General features: G+C 44.1%; 1 protein-coding gene across 11 annotated transcripts in view; it reads left to right on the top strand.

Annotated features, from left to right (window-relative positions):
- disp1 (dispatched homolog 1 (Drosophila)) overlaps positions 1-20,804 on the top strand; it is a 567,770-nt gene that overhangs the window by 510,085 nt on the left and 36,881 nt on the right. For 9 of the 11 annotated variants that reach the window (XM_068028051.1, XM_068028054.1, XM_068028063.1 and 6 more), the window contains one exon: positions 11,511-11,540. The exons of the other annotated variants lie outside the window; for them this stretch is intronic. In XM_068028051.1, coding sequence (XP_067884152.1) covers positions 11,511-11,540 — 30 coding nt within the window. The remainder of the gene's footprint in view (positions 1-11,510; positions 11,541-20,804) is intronic. 11 annotated transcript variants of the gene reach the window in all.

Here is a 20,804-nt window from a genome sequence, read left to right as displayed (position 1 = left end):
CTGCTTCTCTCTCCACAGATGCTGCCAGACCTGCTGAGTATTTCCAAACATTTCTTGTTTTTATTTCAGATTTCCAACACCTGCAGTATTTTGCTCTTACACGACACCCTCTCTTGTTGGTCTTGCTACATACTGGCCAAAAAAGTTCTCCTAAATCCACCTCAAGAATTCTGCTCTCTCAATTCTTTTCACACTAAAACTATCCAGTTAATGTTGGGGTAGTTAAAATCCCCTACCATTACTGCCCTATTTTTCTTGCACTTTTATTTATTTTATTTCGAGATACAGCACTGAAACAGGCCCTTCGGCCCACCGAGTCTGTGCCGACCAACAACCACCCATTTATACTAACCCTACAGTAATCCCATATTCCCTATCACCTCCCAACACTAGGGGCAATTTACAACATCCAATTTACCTATCACCTGCAAGTCTTTTGGATGTGGGAGGAAACCGGAGCACCCGGCGAAAACCCACGCAGACACAGGAGAACTTGCAAACTCCGCACAGGCAGTACCCAGAATCAAACCCGGGTCCCTGGAGCTGTGAGGCTGCGGTGCTAACCACTGCGCCATTGTGCCGCCCACTTCTCAGAGATTTGCCACATATCTGCTCTTCTACCTCCCTCTGACTGTTGAGGGGTCCATAGTACACTACCAGCAGTGTGATTGCCCCTTTTTTGTTCCTTAGCTCAATCCATATGGCCTCATTTGATGAACCTTCCACCATATCATCCCTCCTCACAGCTGTAATCGTTTCTTTGACCAAAATTGCTGCTCCCCCTCCTCTCTTATCCCCCTCCCTATTGTGTTTGAAAACCCTGTAACCAGGAACTTTGAGCTGCTGTTCCTGTCTCTCCTTAAGCCTGCCCGTTTATCTCCTCTCTCCTCACTATCCAAGTCCCCAAACACTCCTTTCTGGTGAAGCAGCGAATTACTTTCTATTTAATATACTGTATTCCCTGGTCACAATGCAGTCACCTCTGCACTGTGGAGTCCAAATGCAGAATGGGTGACCACTTTGCGGAACACCTCCACTCAGTCCGCAAGCATGACCCCGAGCTTCCAGTTACTTGCCACTTTAATTCACCACCCTACTCCCATGTCAATATGTCTGTCCTTGGCCTGCTGCAGTGTTCCAGTGAACCTCAACGCAAACTTGAGGAACAGCACCTCATCTTACGATTAGGCACTCTACAGCCTTCTGGACTCAACATTGAATTCAACAATTTCAGAGCATGACTGCCATTTTTATTTCATTTTATTTTTTAACCACGTGCCTGTCTTAAACTTGTTTTTCAGGTTTTTACTTTTGGGCAGGGCTATTCATTATTCTGTCATTAACACTCTCTCTGGAATAATGCTTTGTCTTTTAACACAACTATTAGCACTCCCTTTGCCTTTGTTCCATGACATCTTTGTCATTTAATCTCTCCTGCCCTCTGCCCTGTCACACTCCTTCCCTTTTGTTCTTCTTCCACCCTCCCACTTTCCACTTGCTCAAAGCCTGGTATATTTCTAACCTTTGCCAGTTCTGATGAAAGGTCAGAGACCTGAAATGTTAGCTCTGTTTCTCTCTCCACAGATGCTGCCAGTCCTGCTGAGTATTTCCAGCGCTTTCTGTTTTTACTTCTACTGACCTCCCCTCCCGAGCAGAGATTGGCTCACTTCCCTTCCTAAAAGCATTTTGGGTGTACCTACAGCATATGGACTGCAGTGGTTCAAGAAGGCAGCTCATCACCACCTTCTCAAGGGCAATTAGGGATGGGCAATAAATGCTGACATTGCCAGTGATGCCCACATCCGGTGAAAGCATTAAAAAAAACTTGGCACACACTAGCGATGGAGCATATAATCTTTTAGGTCTGTATGGCTCAGATACTTACTAGCTAACCTGCTTTGCATTTCAGTAATGTGTTATGATGGGAAACGTTCATACTCTATCCACCTGTGAAAACCATTGGAGAGAATAATAGATTATTACATTCTGAGCGTGTATTGGGTCTGGAGAGTATGTTGAACTGTGTAACAGTAGAGTAAAGTAATGATGGGAATAGGCCTGTCACTGCTGATGATCTGGCCAGGATTTTACATTGCCACCGCTGATTTCAGCGGCAGCCGTAAACTATGGCGATCGCTAAATCCCCCACCATCAACATCCTAGGGGCTACCATTGATCAGAAACTGAACTGGGCCAGCCATATAAATACCGTGGCTACAAGAGCAGGTCAGCGGCTTGGAATCCTGCAGGAGTAACTCACCTCCTGAATCCCCAAACCCCGTCCATTATCTACAAGGCACAAGTCAGGAGTGTGATGGAATACTCTCCACTTGCCTGGATGGGTGCAGCTCCAACAACACTCAAGAAGTGCGACACCATCCAGGACAAAGCAGCCCACTTGATTCGCACCCCAGCTACAAACATTCACTCCCTCCACCACCGACGCACAGTGGCAGCAGTGTGTACCATCTACAAGATGCACTGCAGCAACTCACCAAGGCTCCTTAGACAGCACCTTCCACACCCGCGACCTCTACCGACTAGGGGGACCAGGGCAGCAAATGCATGGGAACACCTCAAGTTCCCCTCCAAGCCACACACCATCCTGACTTGGAACTATGTCACCTTTCTTTCACTGTCACTGGGTCAAAGTCCTAGAACTCCCTTCCTAACAGCACTATGGATATACCTACCTCACATGGACTGCAGCGGATCAAGAAGGCAGCTCACCACCACCTTCTCAAAGGCAATTAGGGATGGGCAATAAATTCTGGCCTAGCCAGCGACGCCCACATCCCATGAAGGAATAAAAAAAACACAAACACACACCCAGAGGGCATTTTTGGTTGAAGCCCAGCTTTGAGCTTAGCAAATGACAACTGTGAATTTGGGAGACACTTATCGAGCTTGAATCACAAAAAAGCCCCTCACAGTTAACATGCTAAACATATCTCCCTTATTTCACAGATGCGACCCTCTGGGAAAGTGTCTGCGTTTTATGGGGACCCCCAAGTGTGTGTCAGTATTTACAGGGGGGTTCCGGGACTGTGTTAGTGTTTTCAGGGGATCCCCAGGTGTCTGTCAGTATTTACTCGAATAAGGGAGCTGCCTGGCTTCAGCAGGATAGTTCTGGGAGCTAGCACATGGGCATCATTCTCCCACCATCCTAGTTAAACAAGTGTAGGTTGAAAAACATCATTGAAATGTTCCCCGCAGTGACAGGCCTATGCTCATCATTGTTTTACTGTTACACAGTTCAACATGCTCTCCAGACTCAATACTTGCTCAGAATGGCATAATCTATTATTCTCTCTCGTGGTTTTCACAGGTGGATAGAGTATGAACGTTTCCCATCATAACACACTGTATTTACAGGGGGTCCGTGGGAGTGTGTCAGTATTTACAGGAGGTCCGTGGGAGTGTGTCAGTATTTACAGGAGGTCCGTGGGAGTGTGTCAGTATTTACAGGGATTCCTGGGATGTGTCAGTATCTACAGGGGGTCCCTGGGAGTGTGTCAGTATTTACAGGAGGTCCGTGGGAGTGTGTCAGTATTTACAGGGATTCCTGGGAGTGTCAGTATTTACAGGAGGTCCCTGGGAGTGTGTCTGTATTTACAGGAGGGTCTCTGGGAGTGTGTCAGTATTTACAGGGGGGTCTGTGGGAGTGTGTCAGTATTTACAGTGGGTCCGTGGGAGTGTGTCAGTATTTACAGGGATTCCTGGGATGTGTCAATATTTACAGGAGGTCCGTGGGAGTGTGTCAGTATTTACAGGAGGGTCTCTGGGAGTGTGTCAGTATTTACAGGGGGTCTGTGGGAGTGTGTCAGTATTTACAGGGGGGTCTGTGGGAGTGTGTCAGTATTTACAGGAGGGTCCCTGGGATTGTGTGTGTATTTACAAGGGGTCTGTGGGAGTGTGTCAGTATTTACAGGGGGGTCTGTGGGTGTGTGTCAGTATTTACAGGAGGGTCTCTGGGAGTGTGTGAGTATTTACAGGTGGGTCTGTGGGAGTGTGTGAGTATTTACAGGTGGGTCTGTGGGAGTGTGTCAGTATTTACAGGTGGGTCTGTGGGTGTGTGTCAGTATTTACAGGAGGGTCTCTGGGAGTGTGTGAGTATTTACAGGTGGGTCTGTGGGAGTGTGTCAGTATTTACAGGTGGGTCTCTGGGAGTGTGTGAGTATTTACAGGTGGGTCTGTGGGAGTGTGTCAGTATTTACAGGTGGGTCTGTGGGAGTGGGTCAGTAGTTACAGGGATTCCTGGGAGTGTGTCAGTATTTACAGGAGGTCCCTGGGAGTGTGTCAGTAGTTACAGGGGGTCCACGGGGAGTGTGTCAGTATTTACAGGGGGCTCCCTGGGAGTGTGTCAGTATTTACAGGGGGTTCCCTGGGAGTGTGTCAGTATTTACAGGGGGTTCCTTGGGAGTGTGTCAGTATTTATATGGGATCCCTGGGAGTGTGTGTCAGTATTTACAGGAGGTCCCTGGGAGTGTGTCAGTATTTACAGAGATCCCTGGGAGTGTGTGTCAGTATTTACAGGGATTCCTGGGAGTGTGTCTGTATTGACAAGGATTCCTGGGAGTGTGTCAGTACTGGCAGGGGGTCCCTGGGAGTGTGTCAGTATTTACAGGGGGTCCCTGGGAGTGTGTCAGTACTTACCGGAGGATTCCGGGAGTGTGTCGGTGTTTACTGGAGGATTCCAGGAGTGTGTCGGTGTTTACAGGGACTCCTGGGAGTGTGTCGGTGTTTACAGGAGGATTCGAGGAGTGTGTCGGTGTTTACAGGGACTCCTGGGATTGTGTCGGTGTTTACTGGAGGATTCGAGGAGTGTGTCGGTGTTTACTGGAGGATTCGAGGAGTGTGTCGGTGTTTACAGGAGGATTCGAGGAGTGTGTCGGTGTTTACAGGGACTCCTGGGAGTGTGTCGGTGTTTACTGGAGGATTCGAGGAGTGTGTCGGTGTTTACAGGAGGATTCGAGGAGTGTGTCGGTGTTTACAGGGACTCCTGGGAGTGTGTCGGTGTTTACAGGAGGATTCGAGGAGTGTGTCGGTGTTTACAGGGACTCCTGGGAGTGTGTCGGTGTTTACTGGAGGATTCGAGGAGTGTGTCGGTGTTTACAGGAGGATTCGAGGAGTGTGTCGGTGTTTACAGGAGGATTCGAGGAGTGTGTCGGTGTTTACAGGGACTCCTGGGAGTGTGTCGGTGTTTACAGGAGGATTCAAGGAGTGTGTCGGTGTTTACAGGGACTCCTGGGAGTGTGTCGGTGTTTACTGGAGGATTCGAGGAGTGTGTCGGTGTTTACAGGAGGATTCGAGGAGTGTGTCGGTGTTTACAGGAGGATTCGAGGAGTGTGTCGGTGTTTACTGGAGGATTCGAGGAGTGTGTCGGTGTTTACAGGAGGATTCGAGGAGTGTGTCGGTGTTTACAGGGTGTCTCCAGAAACAGAAAAGTTTTGAAACCACTGCCTTAAAGCAACTTTGATATTTTTGTTGGATTTGTTCTCTATCTTTCCCACTGCCACTCCTGCCCTCCACCCCCCCCCCCCCCCCCCATAAGAATTGAGACCCACACCTCAATAGAACAGTGAGTCTACTGAGGGACATGGATGAAAGGGCAGTGGGTCATGGCTGTACTGAAGTACCACTTCCCTCCATGTAGTAGTGTCTGTGAGGAGAAAAGTGGATTTGACCATTCCCTGGTCTGACAGTTTGGTGCAGTGGGTCCAGACTGGTGCATGCTGAGGCAGCTGTGCGAGTGAGGCAGCAGCTGTGCCTGCTCCTCCTGATGGTATTTGTCCACTTGTCTGTAACAATCAATCACTGAGATTCACTTGCTCATTATTGCATTGCTCAGATAGCAGCATCAATTAAACAGCCACTTTGAAGTGACTGCCATATTTCACAGTATTCATAAGGTATGTTTCAAAACATAAACCCCAGGACAGGGTGAAAGTGCCTGAGGAGATTTGATAGCTGTTCCACCTCCCTTCTCAGACCATTTAAATTAAACTAATTGCATTGGACATAGGAATGTGGTTGTCTTTCAGAAAATAAATCTTTCCTTAAATTCTTGCTTTTGGTAAAGATTAAGATCTGCACAGACCACAGGGCTCGATATGGCTTGCACTGGCCTCTGGGGTCAAGGCAGAAAACTTTAACTTGTTGCTTGTAATAGGTCCAATTGTGGGCCATTAATGAGGAATAACTGGTGAAATCGTCCTGTTCTGTTTTTTCAAAAGAGTTCAGTAACTTTCTTCGCGTTGTAGTCTTTTGCTGGCCAAGATTCTGAGTCTGCTTTTGGAACCACTTTCATACACCTCACATTGCTGTTAGTGGGATCTTGTGCACAAATTGACAGTGCATTTCCTAGATTACAGTAACGACACTGCAAAAATACTTAATTGGCTGTAAAGCACTTTGGGATGTCCTGAATCTGTCTTTCTTTCTCACGGCTGCAGAAGAGGTTCAAGTCACCCCCTTTATGTTGAATGCAGGACTCTTAAGTACTGCGTCCATTGTCCTGACACGATGGGCTGAATGGTCTTCTCCTGTGCTATAAACCTCTACATTCCTCCTACTAAAAGCAGCTTCTATCTTGGGTTTAGTTAAATGCTCATGCCACTGGATCTCGTTGCATTGGTTGCAACCACCTAACAGCACCCTTCAAGCAAACTTGCCAGAGTTGCTAAGCCTTGGAGCTAGCATCACGCTCTTTGTACTAGCTGCTCCATTGTGTCAGAGTCATCCACACGTTCTGTTGAGTGAGTATAGGCCAGGAAGGTCCCAGATTCAATTACTACTCTGCTCGAGCAGCAGCGAGGATGCTGCAGTTGAGCCTTTGAAACCAATGGACCATTGGAAATCAAGTATCAGCAACAAGGCCATCCCTTGGATTAGGGAACATTGCAGTCCCTGTCATCCCTGGTGTGTGCCTGTACCTCATCTCATTAGGTTTTCTATTTATACCAAAAAGAAAGGTCTTGCATTCATATAGTGCCTGTCACAAAATGTTCCAAAGCACTTTGCAGCCAGTGAAGTACTTTATTTTGAAGTGTGGCAGTCAATTTGTGCACAGCAAGATCCAACAGGCAGTATGAATAATTTGAATAATAAAAGTAAGATTGAAGATCTAAATTGATGAGTGGATTGTAGCCTAGTTCCGTTGAGGTCTTTGTTTCTTCACAGCTCCATCTGTTCTCAATTACAGCATTTCTTATACTTCCATGGAGCTCATATTTCTGGGTGGCTTGCGATTTTATGGGCCTTTTGTTTGAGGAAGCTTCCACCTCCTTCCTTTCAATTTGAATCCTCTTGGGCCCCATTGACTGCATAACTCTGCAGCTGAGGTTGGAGGCGCACAGCTTGCTCCCACCCAGACAGCAAGTCACTGGCAAGGAGCAGCCTGGAGTGACCGTATTTACTCTGATATTCCCTTCTTTTGCTATTACCTCTCGCCCAACCCCTGTGACATAGGGACTGAGTGCTGGCTCCTGCTCTATCTCAATAGTCACTACCAGCTTAACATAGGAACAGGAGTAAGCCATTCTATCCCTCAAGCTTGTTCTGCCATTCAGTTAGATCATGGCTGAACTGTATTCTTAACTCCATTTCTCTGCCTTGGTTCTGTAATCTTTAATAACCTGTCCTTACAAAAAGATCTATTCATATCAGTTTTGACATTGTGAGTTGGCTCACCTGCCTCAGCAGCTTTTTGGGGGAGAGTTCCAGATTTGCACTATCCTTTGTGTGAAGTAGTACTTCCTGATGTCATCCTGAATGGCCTAGCTCTAATTTTAAGGTTATGTCTTCAAGGCAGAATCAAGTGCAGAGCAGGCAATTCCCTACACGAGGGAGCTCCCAGTGCTGCTTTCATAACAGCTGGTTACAGAATGTTTCGTGGAGGCCCTGGAACTGGCACCACTAATTTTGGAGGTGCAGAGATTTCGGGGTCCATGTACACAGATCACTAAAATGTAAAAAATAATCAGAAGGACTAATGAAATAGGGAGCTAGAATATAAAGGAAAGGAAATTTTGTTACTTCTGTATAATGACTTGCTTAGACCATATCTGGAGTACTCTGTATAGTTCTAGGCACTGCATTTTAAAATGGATATATTAGCCTTGAAAGGTGTACAATGCAGATTCACCAGAAAATTCCCAAGGCTTTAAGGGTTAAATTATGAGGAGAGATTACATAAACTAGGAGTATAACCTTTGGAATGACAAAGGTTAAGGGACAATTTGATTTGAGATTTTTAGGGTTTTGAAAGAAATCGATAGAGTAGAGAGAGAAACTTTTTCCACTGGTGTGGGGATCTAGGACAAGGAAGTATAACCTTAAAATGACAGCAAGCCATTCAGGAGAGAGATTAGGTAACATTTCTTCACACAAGCAGTGGTTGAAGTATGGAACTCTCTCCCACAAAAAGCAGTTGTTGATAGCTCAATTAATAATTTAAAATATGTGCGTGATAAACTTATTGCTCGCCGGGGTATGAAGGGAAATGGAGTCAAGGTAGCTGGATGGAGTTAGGATACAGATCAACCATGATCACATTGGAACTGGCTCAAGGGTCTGTTCCTTAGCTGAGGTGGAGTGGGGGAAGAGGAAAGAGAGGAAAAAATGAAATGGAGTTAGTTGCTTTTGGGTGTGGGAGGCTGCTGTTGGCTGCAAAAAGAAAGAGAGCCTGGATACCAGGTCTTGATTGCTATCCAGTGACTCGAGCTATGGAGGGAAAGGATGGGATCATACTCAGCTAAGAATTCCTTACACAGTGGAATAGCCTGGCCAACACTTACTGTCTGGTCACATATGAAGAATAGACACTTGGACAATGTAATGAGATGGCTGTCAGCACCTGTGGAACGATGGCCCAGTGTGACGCAGCACCTTGCCAAGAAGAAGAACATTTTTTTGGGGAGGTGGGGAAAGAGAGTGGAAATTGGATTGACTGTTTTAGCTTCTTTGCTGCAGACACTAATGACAACTGTAGTGCTCAGTTCCCAGTGCAGTGTACCAGCTAGCCTCACCCTCGTAATACATCGCACAGCATTCATGTAGGAATTTTTACAGGTTTTGTGTTTTTATTTGCTAGCCCATAACATACTCTGTAAGGCAGCAACAGAACGAACCACCACTATCTCTGGTTCAGGTTTGACTGCAGTCATAATGAGCAGCAGTGAATAAAATCTGCAATAGCGCAAGTGTTTGAAGTGGGGAGGTGAAGGCAGCAGTTTCTCTTTTAGACAAGCTGGGTTTTGATTCTCTCTGTTTGTACAGCTGAGATGAAGATTGTCTCATATTTTTTGTTGGTGCCTGCTGAGCCACACTATAGACTACAGAGTACACGAGAGGATTTGGAGGCTGTTGGAAATTTATTTAACAATTATTGCTGCTTGTAAGAGCAGATGGTAAATTGCACTATTCCCAAACTGCAAATATAATCTCACTGAGGGGGGACAAAAATACCAAAGCTTTTTTTTCAATCACTGCTATGTTTCTCTGCTAAAACAAGTGTCTCCTATGGGGTTTGGTTTTATGGGAGCAGGTCACTCGAGTGGTCATTTTCATGTGGGAGTCCAGGCAGTGAACATTTGGGATGGGTCGGGATGAGTTGGAGGGGGGTAGCGAGAGAGCATTGTCCACACTTGACACAACATTCATGTTGCGATATCCTTCCCTTTCTCTTTACTCAGACAATGTTGACCCCCCATCTCTACCCCATCTGAGATAACTATCTCAACACAGACCAGTGGTGTAACTCATGAGCCTCCTGACCTTTATAGCTCAGTACAATACCACGAGGTGCATTTAGCAACTGAGCCATCGAGCATGTGACAATAATACTTTCCTACCCACATTTGCTTTCTTCAGTTCACCATTTGGTTCTGGAATTCCCTTCCTAAACCTCTTTGCCTTTCTCTCTTCCTTTACAACCCTCCTTAATTCCTACCTCTTTAACCAGTATTTGGTCACCAACCTGAAAAACTGTCTATGTGGCTCGGTGCCAACTTTTGTCTGATAGTTGCCTCTGTGAAGTGATTTGGGACATTTCAGTATGTTGAATGTGCTATATAAATGCAAGTTGTTGTAATATTTGTAGTGTCACTGGGATGCTGGTTTTGAGCAATGGAGATCTGATTTGTATGTCACCCTGTATTATCGATCTGGCAGAGTCACAGATGTTAAGTGGTGTTTCAGAGGGTTGATGCCATGTGAACCCAAACACTTCCCATAAGGACAGAGGAAGATTGGAGAGAGAGTTCCCCTGGGATCCCTGTCAGCCATCTACTAACAGTAACTTTCAGAGGCCTGGATGTAGATTGTTGGCCTGGCCTCGCCTGCCTGGGGTGAAATGTGGGGAGGGCCAAGGAAGTGGGGAAATGTTTTTTATTTAAAATAAAGAATGCTCTTTTTGCATTGTTATGACTAGGTGAGAAAGGTGTCTAGGGGTCCCTTTCAGCCTTCACCTGCTCTTACTGTAACAGGGTTTAATTTTAAACACACCGTGTTTTGAGCTCCCCCTTGGTGAACCCTTGTTCACCACTTTCCAATTATAAGGCAAAGTATTCTTCTTCTTTGGCCTCCTTGTCTCGAAAGGTAAGCGCCTGGAGGTGGTCAGTGGTTTGTGAAGCAGCGCCTGGAGTGGCAAAGAAATGAGCACAAACGGGCTTTCTTAGATTTAAAGAAGAAAAGTGAAATTTGTTAAAACTTAAACTGTAATTTTGTTAATGCCTACGGATGCACGCCGTGCCCCACACTAGCATGCATACACGATACGCACACGCAAATTGAGACAGAAAAGAGCAGAAAAAAAATAAAGTGGAGAGATTTGAGGCAATATTAGAAGAGTTTCTTGTTACTGTGCTTTGAGCTCACTGTAGTCCTTTTGTAGGTAGTTCTTGTTTGTAAGTAATGCTTGCTTTTTGTTGGGGTCCAGTATTCTTCTTAAACCTTGTTCACTGTAGGAGACTTTTCTCTCTTGGGGGTTCCTGTGTCTTCAATGGATCCTAAAGCTGGTGAGAAAGAGATGGGAGCAGACAGGAGAGGCTGTGGTGAGCCAGCCAGGAGAGGTCTTTTCAGTCCAGGAGCAAACAGCTTTCTGAGTTCAAATTCTCTGTGGGAAGTTCAAAAAAACCCTCCAATAGCCAGTTAGTCATGTGACTAAACTGGTCTGACCACGTCTGTTTGTGTATTTGGCCATTTTAGCAGTTAACCTGGAATGTGAGCTCTTCCACCCTCAACGTCTGGTAATCAAAAGTCCATTGTGGATTAAATTGGAGCAGGGAGTAGCCCCTTTGTCCTTTCCAAGCACTGTCTGTTAATATGCAAAATGTCTCTCCAGCCAAGGATCCATTGTGGGTTTTTTTTAACCAGTTCTTTCTCTACTCCAGTAACAGTTTAAAATTAATGTTCATGTGGTGAAATTAATATCCCTCATTCTTGGTAGGTGGGGGCCTGCATGACAGTATGTATGTTTAACTTTACCTCTTTCTGTGTTTTCCTTTCAGACCTCCAAGGCCCTTCCGATTTCCCCGAAGGTGAGTGGCTTAGAGCACTAGCAAAGGTGCCTTGTAGAGAGCCCTAAACTAAAAGGGGCTCCTACCCAGCTCCAGCCTGAGACCCAGAACCATCTGCGCAGACTAGTGTTTACTATGCCTTGGGTCTGATCAACTGGTGGTATTCTGAGCTTCCAACTGCAGAAATTATCATATTAGTCTGCACAATTCACAGTGCGTAAAAACAGAAAACGTTGAAAGTACTCAACAAGTTAGTCAGCATCTGTGAGGATAGAAACAGTTAACCTTTCAGGTCGATTACCTTTCGTCAGAACTGGAAGGATGAAAAGGTCATCGACCTGAAATGTTAATTCTCTTTCTCTCCCCACAGAAGATGCCTGACCTGCTGAGTATTTCCAGCATTTTCTGTTTATATTTCAGATACCCAGCATCTGCCTTATTTTGTTTTTGTTCAATTCATGTTATAATGGTTCTTTGAGTTTGTACGCTACCAGTCTCCCGCCATTAGGTGTCACAGTTACTCCAACAAATGCTGCATGATTCCATATCAACCAAGAATGTGAAAGACACCGAGAGAAAGAACATCAAGATTACACTACCCTTTCTCTGCTTTGAATCCAGTATTGTTCACAAGAAACAGGACAAATCCAATCCGGCCAATTACTGCCCTATCAGTCTACTCTCAATCAACAACAAAGTGATGGAAGGTGTCATTAACAGTGCTATCAAGCGGAACTTGCTCAGCAATAACCTGCTCAGTAACGCTCAGTTTGGGTTCTGCCAGAGCCACTCAGCTTCTGACCTCATTACAGCCTTGGTTCAAACATGGATAAAAGAGCTGAACTCCAGAGGTAAGGTGAGAGTGACTGACCTTGACATCAAGGCTGCATTTGACCGAGTATGGCATCAAGGAACCCGAGCAAAACTGCAGTCAATGGGAATCAAGGAGCTGATTGGAATCATACCTAGCACAAAGGAAGATGGTTGTGGTTGTTGGAGGTCAATCACATCAATCCCAGGACATCACTGCAGGAGTTCCTCAGGGTACTGTCCTAGACCCAACCATCTTCAGCTGCTTCATCAATGACCTTCCCTGCATCATAAGGTCAGAAGTGTGGATGTTCTCTGATGATTGCACAATGTTCAGCACCATTCGTAACTCCTCAGATACTGAAGCAGCCCATGTCCATATACAGCAAGACCTGAACGACATCCAGGCTTGGGCTGATAAGTGGCAAGTAACATTCGCACCACACAAGTGCCAGGCAATTACCATCCCCAACAAGAGAGAATCTAACCATCTTCCCTTGATGTTCAATGGCATTACCATCACTGAATTCCCCGCTATCAACATCCTAGGGGCTACCATTGACCAGAAACTAAACTGGACCAGCCATATAAATGCTGTGGCTACAAGAGCAGGTCAGAGGCTGGGAATTCTGCGGCGAGTAACTCACCTCCTGACTCCCCAAAGCCTGTCCACCATCTACAAGGCACAACTCAGGAGTGTGATGGAATACTCTCCATTTGCCTGGAAGGGTGCAGCTCCAACAACACTCAAGAAGCTCAACACCATCCAAGACAAAGTAGCCTGCTTGACTGGCCCCCCATTCACCACCTTCAACACCTTCAACATTCACTGCTTTCACCACTGTCGCACAACGGCAGTGTGTACCATCTACAAGATGCACTGCTGCAACGCAGCAAGGCTCCTTCGACAGCACCTTCCAAACCCGTGACCTCTACCACCTAGAAGAACAAGGGCAGCAGATGCATGGGAACACAACCACCTGCAACCACAATGACACTAAACAGCATTACTGCACACTCAAGAATATTTGTATAATCTGAGGGGCAAGAGTTTCTCTAATAATATGTGCGCAATGGATTTTTATTTTACTAGCCTTCGACCCAAAGGAGGGTTGTTTTTTTTCAGCCAAACCCCATACTCTGCTACCTGACATCCACATCCATGTTTCTGACATTAGTTGCTGGATAAGGGATAACAGTAGGTGGTATGGTAGCATAATATTTATATTACTGAACAAATAATCCATAGGCCAAGACTGATGTTCAGAGCCATGAGTTCAAATCTGCTTTTGGGGAATTTAAATTAAATTAATTAAGTAAATCTGGAATAAAAAGCTTGTCTCAGTAATGGTGATCATGAAACTACCAGATTTTGTCATAATGTTCTAGATTTTTATTAATTATTTTAATGTATTAATTAGTTGAATTTAAATTCTACCAGCTGCCATGGTGGGATTTGAACCCATGTCCCAAGGGCATTAGCTTAGCCCTCTGGATTGTGAATCCAGTGATGCCCATTCCCAGTTTGGCCTACATGTGACTCCAGACCCACTGCAATTGTTGACTCTTAACTGCTCTCTGAAATAGCCTAGCAAGCCTCTCAGTTGTATTCAAGAGCACCATCACCTTCTTGAGGACATTTAGGGATGGGCAATAAATACTGACCAACAGGGCATGAATGAATAATTTTTTAAATAATAACCACAATGGGAACCCGAGTCAATTTATTCCTCCACCTCCATGACCAAAAAAATCTGTAATTGAAAGCTAGTTTGCATAATGGTGCCATGAAACTACCATAGATTGTCGTAAAAACCCATCAGGTTCACTAATGTCCTTTAGGGAAGGAAATCTGCCGTCCTTACCTGGTCTGGCCTACATGTGATTCCAGACCCACAGCAATGTGGTTGACTCTTAACTGCCCTCTGAAATGGCTGAACAAGCCACTCAGTTGTCAAGGAAAATTAGGGATGGGCAACAAATGCTGGCCTTGACAGTGTCGCCCACTTGCCATGAAAGAATTTTTAAAAAACCCTTAGCTGAGATTGGTTAATTCAGCACGGGCAGAGGGATTGAGCCTGGGATTGTCAGTGTGGCTCAGCTAAGGTAATCAGGCAGAGACAACATGGTTTTGAGAAAGGAAAATCATGTTTAACCAATTTATTGGAGCTGTTTGAAGACATAATATTTGCTGTGGATAAAGGGGAACCGGTGGATGTACTGTACTTAGATTTCCAGAAGGCATTTGATAGGGTGCTATATCAAAGGTTATTGCGGAAAATAAGAACTCATAGTCTCGGGGTAACATATTGGCATGGATAAAAGATTGGCTAGCAAACAGGAAACAGACAGTAGGCATAAATGGGTCATTTTCTGGTTGGCAAGATGTAATGAGTGGTACAGGGATCAGTGCTGAGGCTTCAATGTTTTATAATTTGTGTTGTTATGAAAGAGCCTCTGTGTTTTGTTAAATATATTTTTTGAAGATCCATTTTTGAAAGATTGAAGAAATTTTAAACTTTGGGGTTTTCAAAGGGGGTCATGTAAAGGCCACTTGACTTTGAAAAACAGTCTCTGGAAATGTTTTTTAAAAGGGACACTGAGAGGTCTTGTGAGGAAAACAAACCTTTCTGGGAAACCACCTGACTTCTGGCAACAACAGCAAGCCTTTCTGGGAAACCATCTGACTTCCAACTCATTAAACAACAGAGACCTTTGGACACCTGGAGAAGTTGTTTACAAAGAAGTGACAGGTCAAGATTGATGGAGGTCAAAAGGTTGACCTCCTGTTGTCGGTTTCACTTTTGAATTGTTTTGAGTTGGGGTTGAACTGTATAAAAAGGGAGATAACTTGCAAGGAGAGAAGAGAATTCCCAAGGAAGGAGAGAAGACTACAACTCAGCTCAGCTTTCCAGCACCTCTCTAAAAGACCCTGAGAAGTCCACTTTGTCAACTCATCTCATCTCCTGTCTTTGAAGAAAAGCCTGCTAAATTAATTCTCAACGCCGCCAGAAAAGAACTGTTCTAAAAGATCCCAGTGATCCACCTAGGTGTACTCGGAGGCCAGACTGTATGCCAGTTTTGGAACACAGCATATCTCATCTGCTGTTTCTTGAATAAGGAAGTATTCAGCCCAAGTGGGTTTTTTTGTCTGTAATAGAGCTCTAAAAACAAAATCCCTTTTTTTCCGGTTAACCCTGTATATGTGTGTCTGAGTGTGAGGGGCTAATGTAAAAAGGGAACTTCAATATTTCAATCGGTGTGTTTATGCTTAACTTCACTCCTGGTTAAGACTTGTTTTATAATAAACTGATAATTTTGTTATTTATTAAAGAAACCTGGTTGGCGTGTCTTATTCTGGGATAAAAATAGAGAATCTTTGATTCAGTATCAGTAAGTGGGAAAAAATTTAAATATATGTTGTGACCCATGGAGAAATGGAACTAGAATAAACAGTGCACTCCTCCACCTCGGTCGTAACAATAGAAATGATTTGGATGAAGGTACTGAAGTTATGGTTGCTAAACTTGCTGATGACACACAGGTAGGTAGGAAAATAAGTTGTGAAGAGGACATAAGGAGTCTACAAAGGGATATAGATAGGTTAAGTGAGTGAGCAAAGATCTGGCAAATGAAGTATAATGTAGGAAAATGTGTAATTGTCCATTTTGGCAGGAAGAATAAAAAAGATGCATATTATCAAAATGGTGAGAGATTGCAGAACTCTGAGATACAGAGGGATCTGGATGTCCTAGTGCATGAATTGCAAAAGGTTAGTATGCAGGTACAGCAAGTAATTAGGAAAGCTAATAGAATGTTATTGTTTATTGCAAGGGGAATTGAATACAAAAGTAGGGAGGTTATGCTTCAGTTATACAGGGCATTGGTGAGACTACATCTGGAGTACTGTGTATAGTGTTGTTCTCCTTATTTTAGGAAGGATGTAAACGTGTTGGAAGCAGTTCAGAGAAGGTTTACTAGACAAATACCTGGAGTGGGCGGGTTGTCATAAGAGGAAAAGCTGGAAGGCTAGGCTTGTATCCAGTGGAATTTAGAAGAGTAAGGGGTGACCTGATTGAAACATTTAAGATCCTGAGGGGTCTTGACAGGGTGGATGTGGAAAGGATGTTTCCTCTTGTGGGAGAATCTAGAACTAGGGGTCTCTGTTTAAAAATAAGGGGTCACCCATTTAAGACAGAGATGAGGAGACATTTTTTCTCTCAGAGGGTCGTGCGTCTTTGGAATTCTCTTCCTCAAAAGGTGGTGAAAGCAGAGTCTTTGAATATTTTTAAGGCAGAGGTAGATAGATTCTTGATAAGCAAGGGGGTGGGTGGAAGGTAATTGGGGATAGGCGGAAATGTGGAGTTGAGATTACAATCAAATCAGTCATGATCTTATTGAATGGCGGAGCAGGCTTGAGGGGCCAAGTGGTCTACTGCTCGTAATTCGTATGTTCGTATGTACTCACTGCCTGATGGAGGTGGAGGAATAAATTGCTTTAACCAGCTAAGCTACCAAGAGCTATATGATCAGGAATAAGCCATTTGGTCCATTGACCCTACTTAATATGTTAGCATCCCACTTTCCTGCCCCTCTCCATATCCCTTAATACCTTGACCACATACTGGCCTCACTTCTACACGCCACAGTTGATTCTGCATGTACCTGTTTCTTTTGATTGCCCGGCATTAGTGTGACATGTGCCAGTGCCAAAGTCAGTGGTCTGTGCTTGTTCAGTCTAATAACATGTCGTAGGAAGTTCAAGTAGTGAAGAAACACTCTAAATAAAGGACTGTCAATTTTTCTTATCTCCTTTGGTGGGTTCCACAGACAATGAATAGAGCTTAATTCTTTCTGAAAGGAAATTCCAGTCTCAGCACAATCTAAAGCTAAGAATTGTATCTCTACCAGGCTTTATGCAAAGCCTAATAATAGTTAATTACACACTCTGGTTCCATGCACGTGGTCTTAAATATTGAAAGCTGATTCTGCAGTTGAGCAAGCTAAATCCATAAAGGGTGCCTCTGTCTTAATTGAGAAATCTAGTTGAAAGGCCAAGTCCCAGAGTGCAGGACACCCAGCAAGGTTGAGTGAAGAGCAGGAAAGAAATAGTGATTAAGCTTGGAGTTTTAAAGCCTGTAGATTGTGGGAGCTAGGAGAATTTGAGGTCATAGAGAGAGAGACAGCACTGAAACAGGCCCTTCGGCCCACTGAGTCTGTGCCGACCAATAACCACCCACTTATACTAATCCTACATTAATCCCATATTCTCAACCATATCCCCACCTTCCCTCAATTCTCCTACCACCTATCTACACTAGGGGCAATTTACAATGGCCAATTTACCTATCAACCTGCAAGTCTTTGGCTGTGGGAGGAAACCGGAGCACCCGGCGAAAACCCACACGGTCACAGGGAGAACTTGCAAACTCTGCACAGGCAGTACCCAGAACTGAACCCGGGTCGCTGGAGCTGTGAGGCTGCAGTGTTAACCACTGCGCCACTGTGCCGCCCTATGCCACTGTGCCAAATGAGTTAAGAGTGTGCGATGGTTCAGTGAATCTTGATTTCAACACAGTGAGTATGGAGTCAGGAAGGAACAATGTGTAAGATGGTGTGCTTATAGCCTAGGAGCAAAAGGAGAGTGGAAAGCTCAAAGGAAATGGACAGACAAGAAAAGCTGTAATGGAGAGAGAGGATGGAGACTGGAGGGGAGGAGTGCCAGTTAGCTGACAAATTCAAAGTGATTTTTGTTTTGAGAGCCTTTTTTCCCCCCTTCCATTCTGACCTTGCCCTGCAGCATTCCTTCGATGCCATGTAACACAATAGAGGTGGGTAGGTTAACAAAGGCATTGCAGGAATGAATCCGTATCCCATTACTTCATGGTGCTGGATATTAAAGGAACAGGAGTAGGTTATGTAACCCCTCAAGCCCGTTCTGCCATTCAGTAAGATAATTTCTGATCTGCGGCCTAAATCCATATACCAGCCTTTGCCCCATAGCCCTTAGTAGATTTTGGTTAACCAACGGTATCAATCTCAGATTTAAATTAACAATTGATCTGTCATCAATTTCCATTTGCAGAAGAGAGTTCCAAACTTCTACCACCCTTTGTGTGTGGAAGTATTTTAATTTCACTCCTGAAATTGAACTCGCTGGAGTTCAGAAGAGTGAGGGGGAATCTCATAGAAACCTATAAAATTCTAACAGGACTTGACAAGGTAGATGCAGGAAGGATGTTCCTGATGGTGGGGGAGTCCAGAACTAGGGGTCATAGTCTAAGGATACAAGGTAAACCTTTCAGGACTGAGATAAGGAGAAATTTCTTCACCCAGAGAGTGGTGAGCCTGTGGAATTCGCTACCACAGAAAGCAGTTGAGGCCAAAACATTGTATGTTTTCAAGAAGGAGCTAGATATAGCTCTTGGGTCTAAAGGGATCAAAGGGTATGGGGCGAAAGTGGGAACAGGCTACTGAGTTGGATGTTCAGCCATGATCATAATGAATGGCGGAGCAGGCTCAAAGGGCCGAATGGCCTACTCCTGCTCCTATTTTCTATGTTTCTATGAAAGATATGGCTCTAATTTTTAGACCATGCCCGCTCGTGCTAGACTGCCCAACCAGCAGAAACAGTTACGCTATCTGCACTATCTGTATCTAACCTATTTGTTCCCCTCAATATCTTGAAAATTTTAATCAAATTACCCCTTAACCTTCTAAATTCCAGGGAATAAAACCCTAGTTTATGTAATCTCTCCTCTTAATTTAACCCTGGCGTTCAGTTATCATTCTGGTAATTCTACGCTGCACTCCCTCCAAAGGCGTGGTGCCCGGAACTGCTCACAGAACTCCAGGTGTGATCTAACCAGGGATTTGTCTAGGTGAAGCATGACATTCACCCCCTTTATATTCTATCCTTCTAGATATAATGGCCAATATTCCATTAGCCTTTTTGATTATTTTCTGTACCTGTTTGTGACATTTAATGATTTATGTACCTGGACCCCCAAGTCTCCCTGGACTTTAATTGTTTCTAGCTTTTCACCATTTAGAAAGTACCCCATTCTGTCTTTTTTGGTCCAAAGTGGATGACCTCAATTTGCTTACATTGAAATCCATTTGCCACAGTTTCGCCTATTCACTTAATCTATCAATATCTCTTTGTCCTTTTAAGCTTCGTGCTTACAGTGTTACCTATCTTTGTGTCATCGGCAAGTTTGGATATGCGGCTCTCTATCCCATCATCTAAATAGTTAATAAACACGATAAGTAGTTAAGGCTCCAACACAGTTTCTTGCGGGACACCACTCATCATATTCTGCCAATTAAAGGACCTGCTTATTATCCCTGCTATCTCCATCCGCTCAGTCAATTTCCAAACCAGGTCAATAACTTCCCTTCAATCCATGAGCTTCAACTTGAGCTAACAATCTCTTATGAGAGACTTTATCAAATGCTCTGGAAGTCCATGTAAGTAATATGCATGGACTGCCCACTACTTCAGTTACTCCTTCAAAATATTCAATCAGATTCATCAGGCATCATCTCTTTACAAATCCATGCTGGCTCTGATCAGCTGAAATTTTTCAAGATGCTCAGTCACCCTATCCTCAATTATAGAATCTAGCAATTTCCTGACAACAGATGGTAAGCGAACTGGTCTATAATTCCCTGGTTTGCCTCCGTCACCTTTCTTAAATAGTGGAATGACGTGCAATTTTCCAATCTTAATAAATGGTTCCAGAATCAAGAGAACTTTGGAAGATTACAGTTAAGGTATCTGCAATGTTTTCACCTACTTCCTTTAAAACCAGCTGGCCCTGGGAATTTGTCACTCTTTGGTGCCAGTATTTTCTTCATTACTATTATTTTGCTTATGTTAATTTTGGTGAATCACTGTCCCTGATTCACTAATAGTTTCCTTGGAATGTTTTGCACGCTGATCTCTTCCACTGCTAAGTAATTACTGTAAGTACTGACACAAAGTAATTATTCGATATGTCTGCCATTTCCTGATTTTCATTGACAATATTACCATTAACAGTTTTCAAGGGGCCCACACTGCTCCTGGCCATTCATTCTTCCTAATATAATTGTAAAAATTTTTTGTGTTGATTTAGATATCCCTTGCAAGTTTCTTTTCATACTCCTTTTATATAGCTCTTACTATCTGTTTAAACACCTTTTGCTGTTCTTTGTACCTTTCCCAGTCGCCAGAGTCTGTGCTATTTTTTGCACCTTTGTATGCTTTATCTTTGTTTTATTTTGTCTCTTACATCTTTAGTTATCTATAGCTGTTTCTTTGGCAAGTAGAACTCTTGCCCTTTAGGGGTATAAACTGGTTCTGTACTGAATTCTTTCTTGAACACCCATTAACGTCAGCCTTACCTAAACCCAAAATCCAAGAAGTTGTTTTGCATTTCTTCCTTTCAAACACTACGTTAAACTCGATCGTATTATGGTTGCTATTAGATA

This window comes from Heterodontus francisci, chromosome 3, assembly GCF_036365525.1.
Source record: "Heterodontus francisci isolate sHetFra1 chromosome 3, sHetFra1.hap1, whole genome shotgun sequence".
Lineage (NCBI taxonomy): Eukaryota > Metazoa > Chordata > Chondrichthyes > Heterodontiformes > Heterodontidae > Heterodontus > Heterodontus francisci.
The sequence above is the reverse complement of the archived record's forward strand: the minus strand, read 5'-3'. Positions and strand labels throughout refer to the sequence as shown.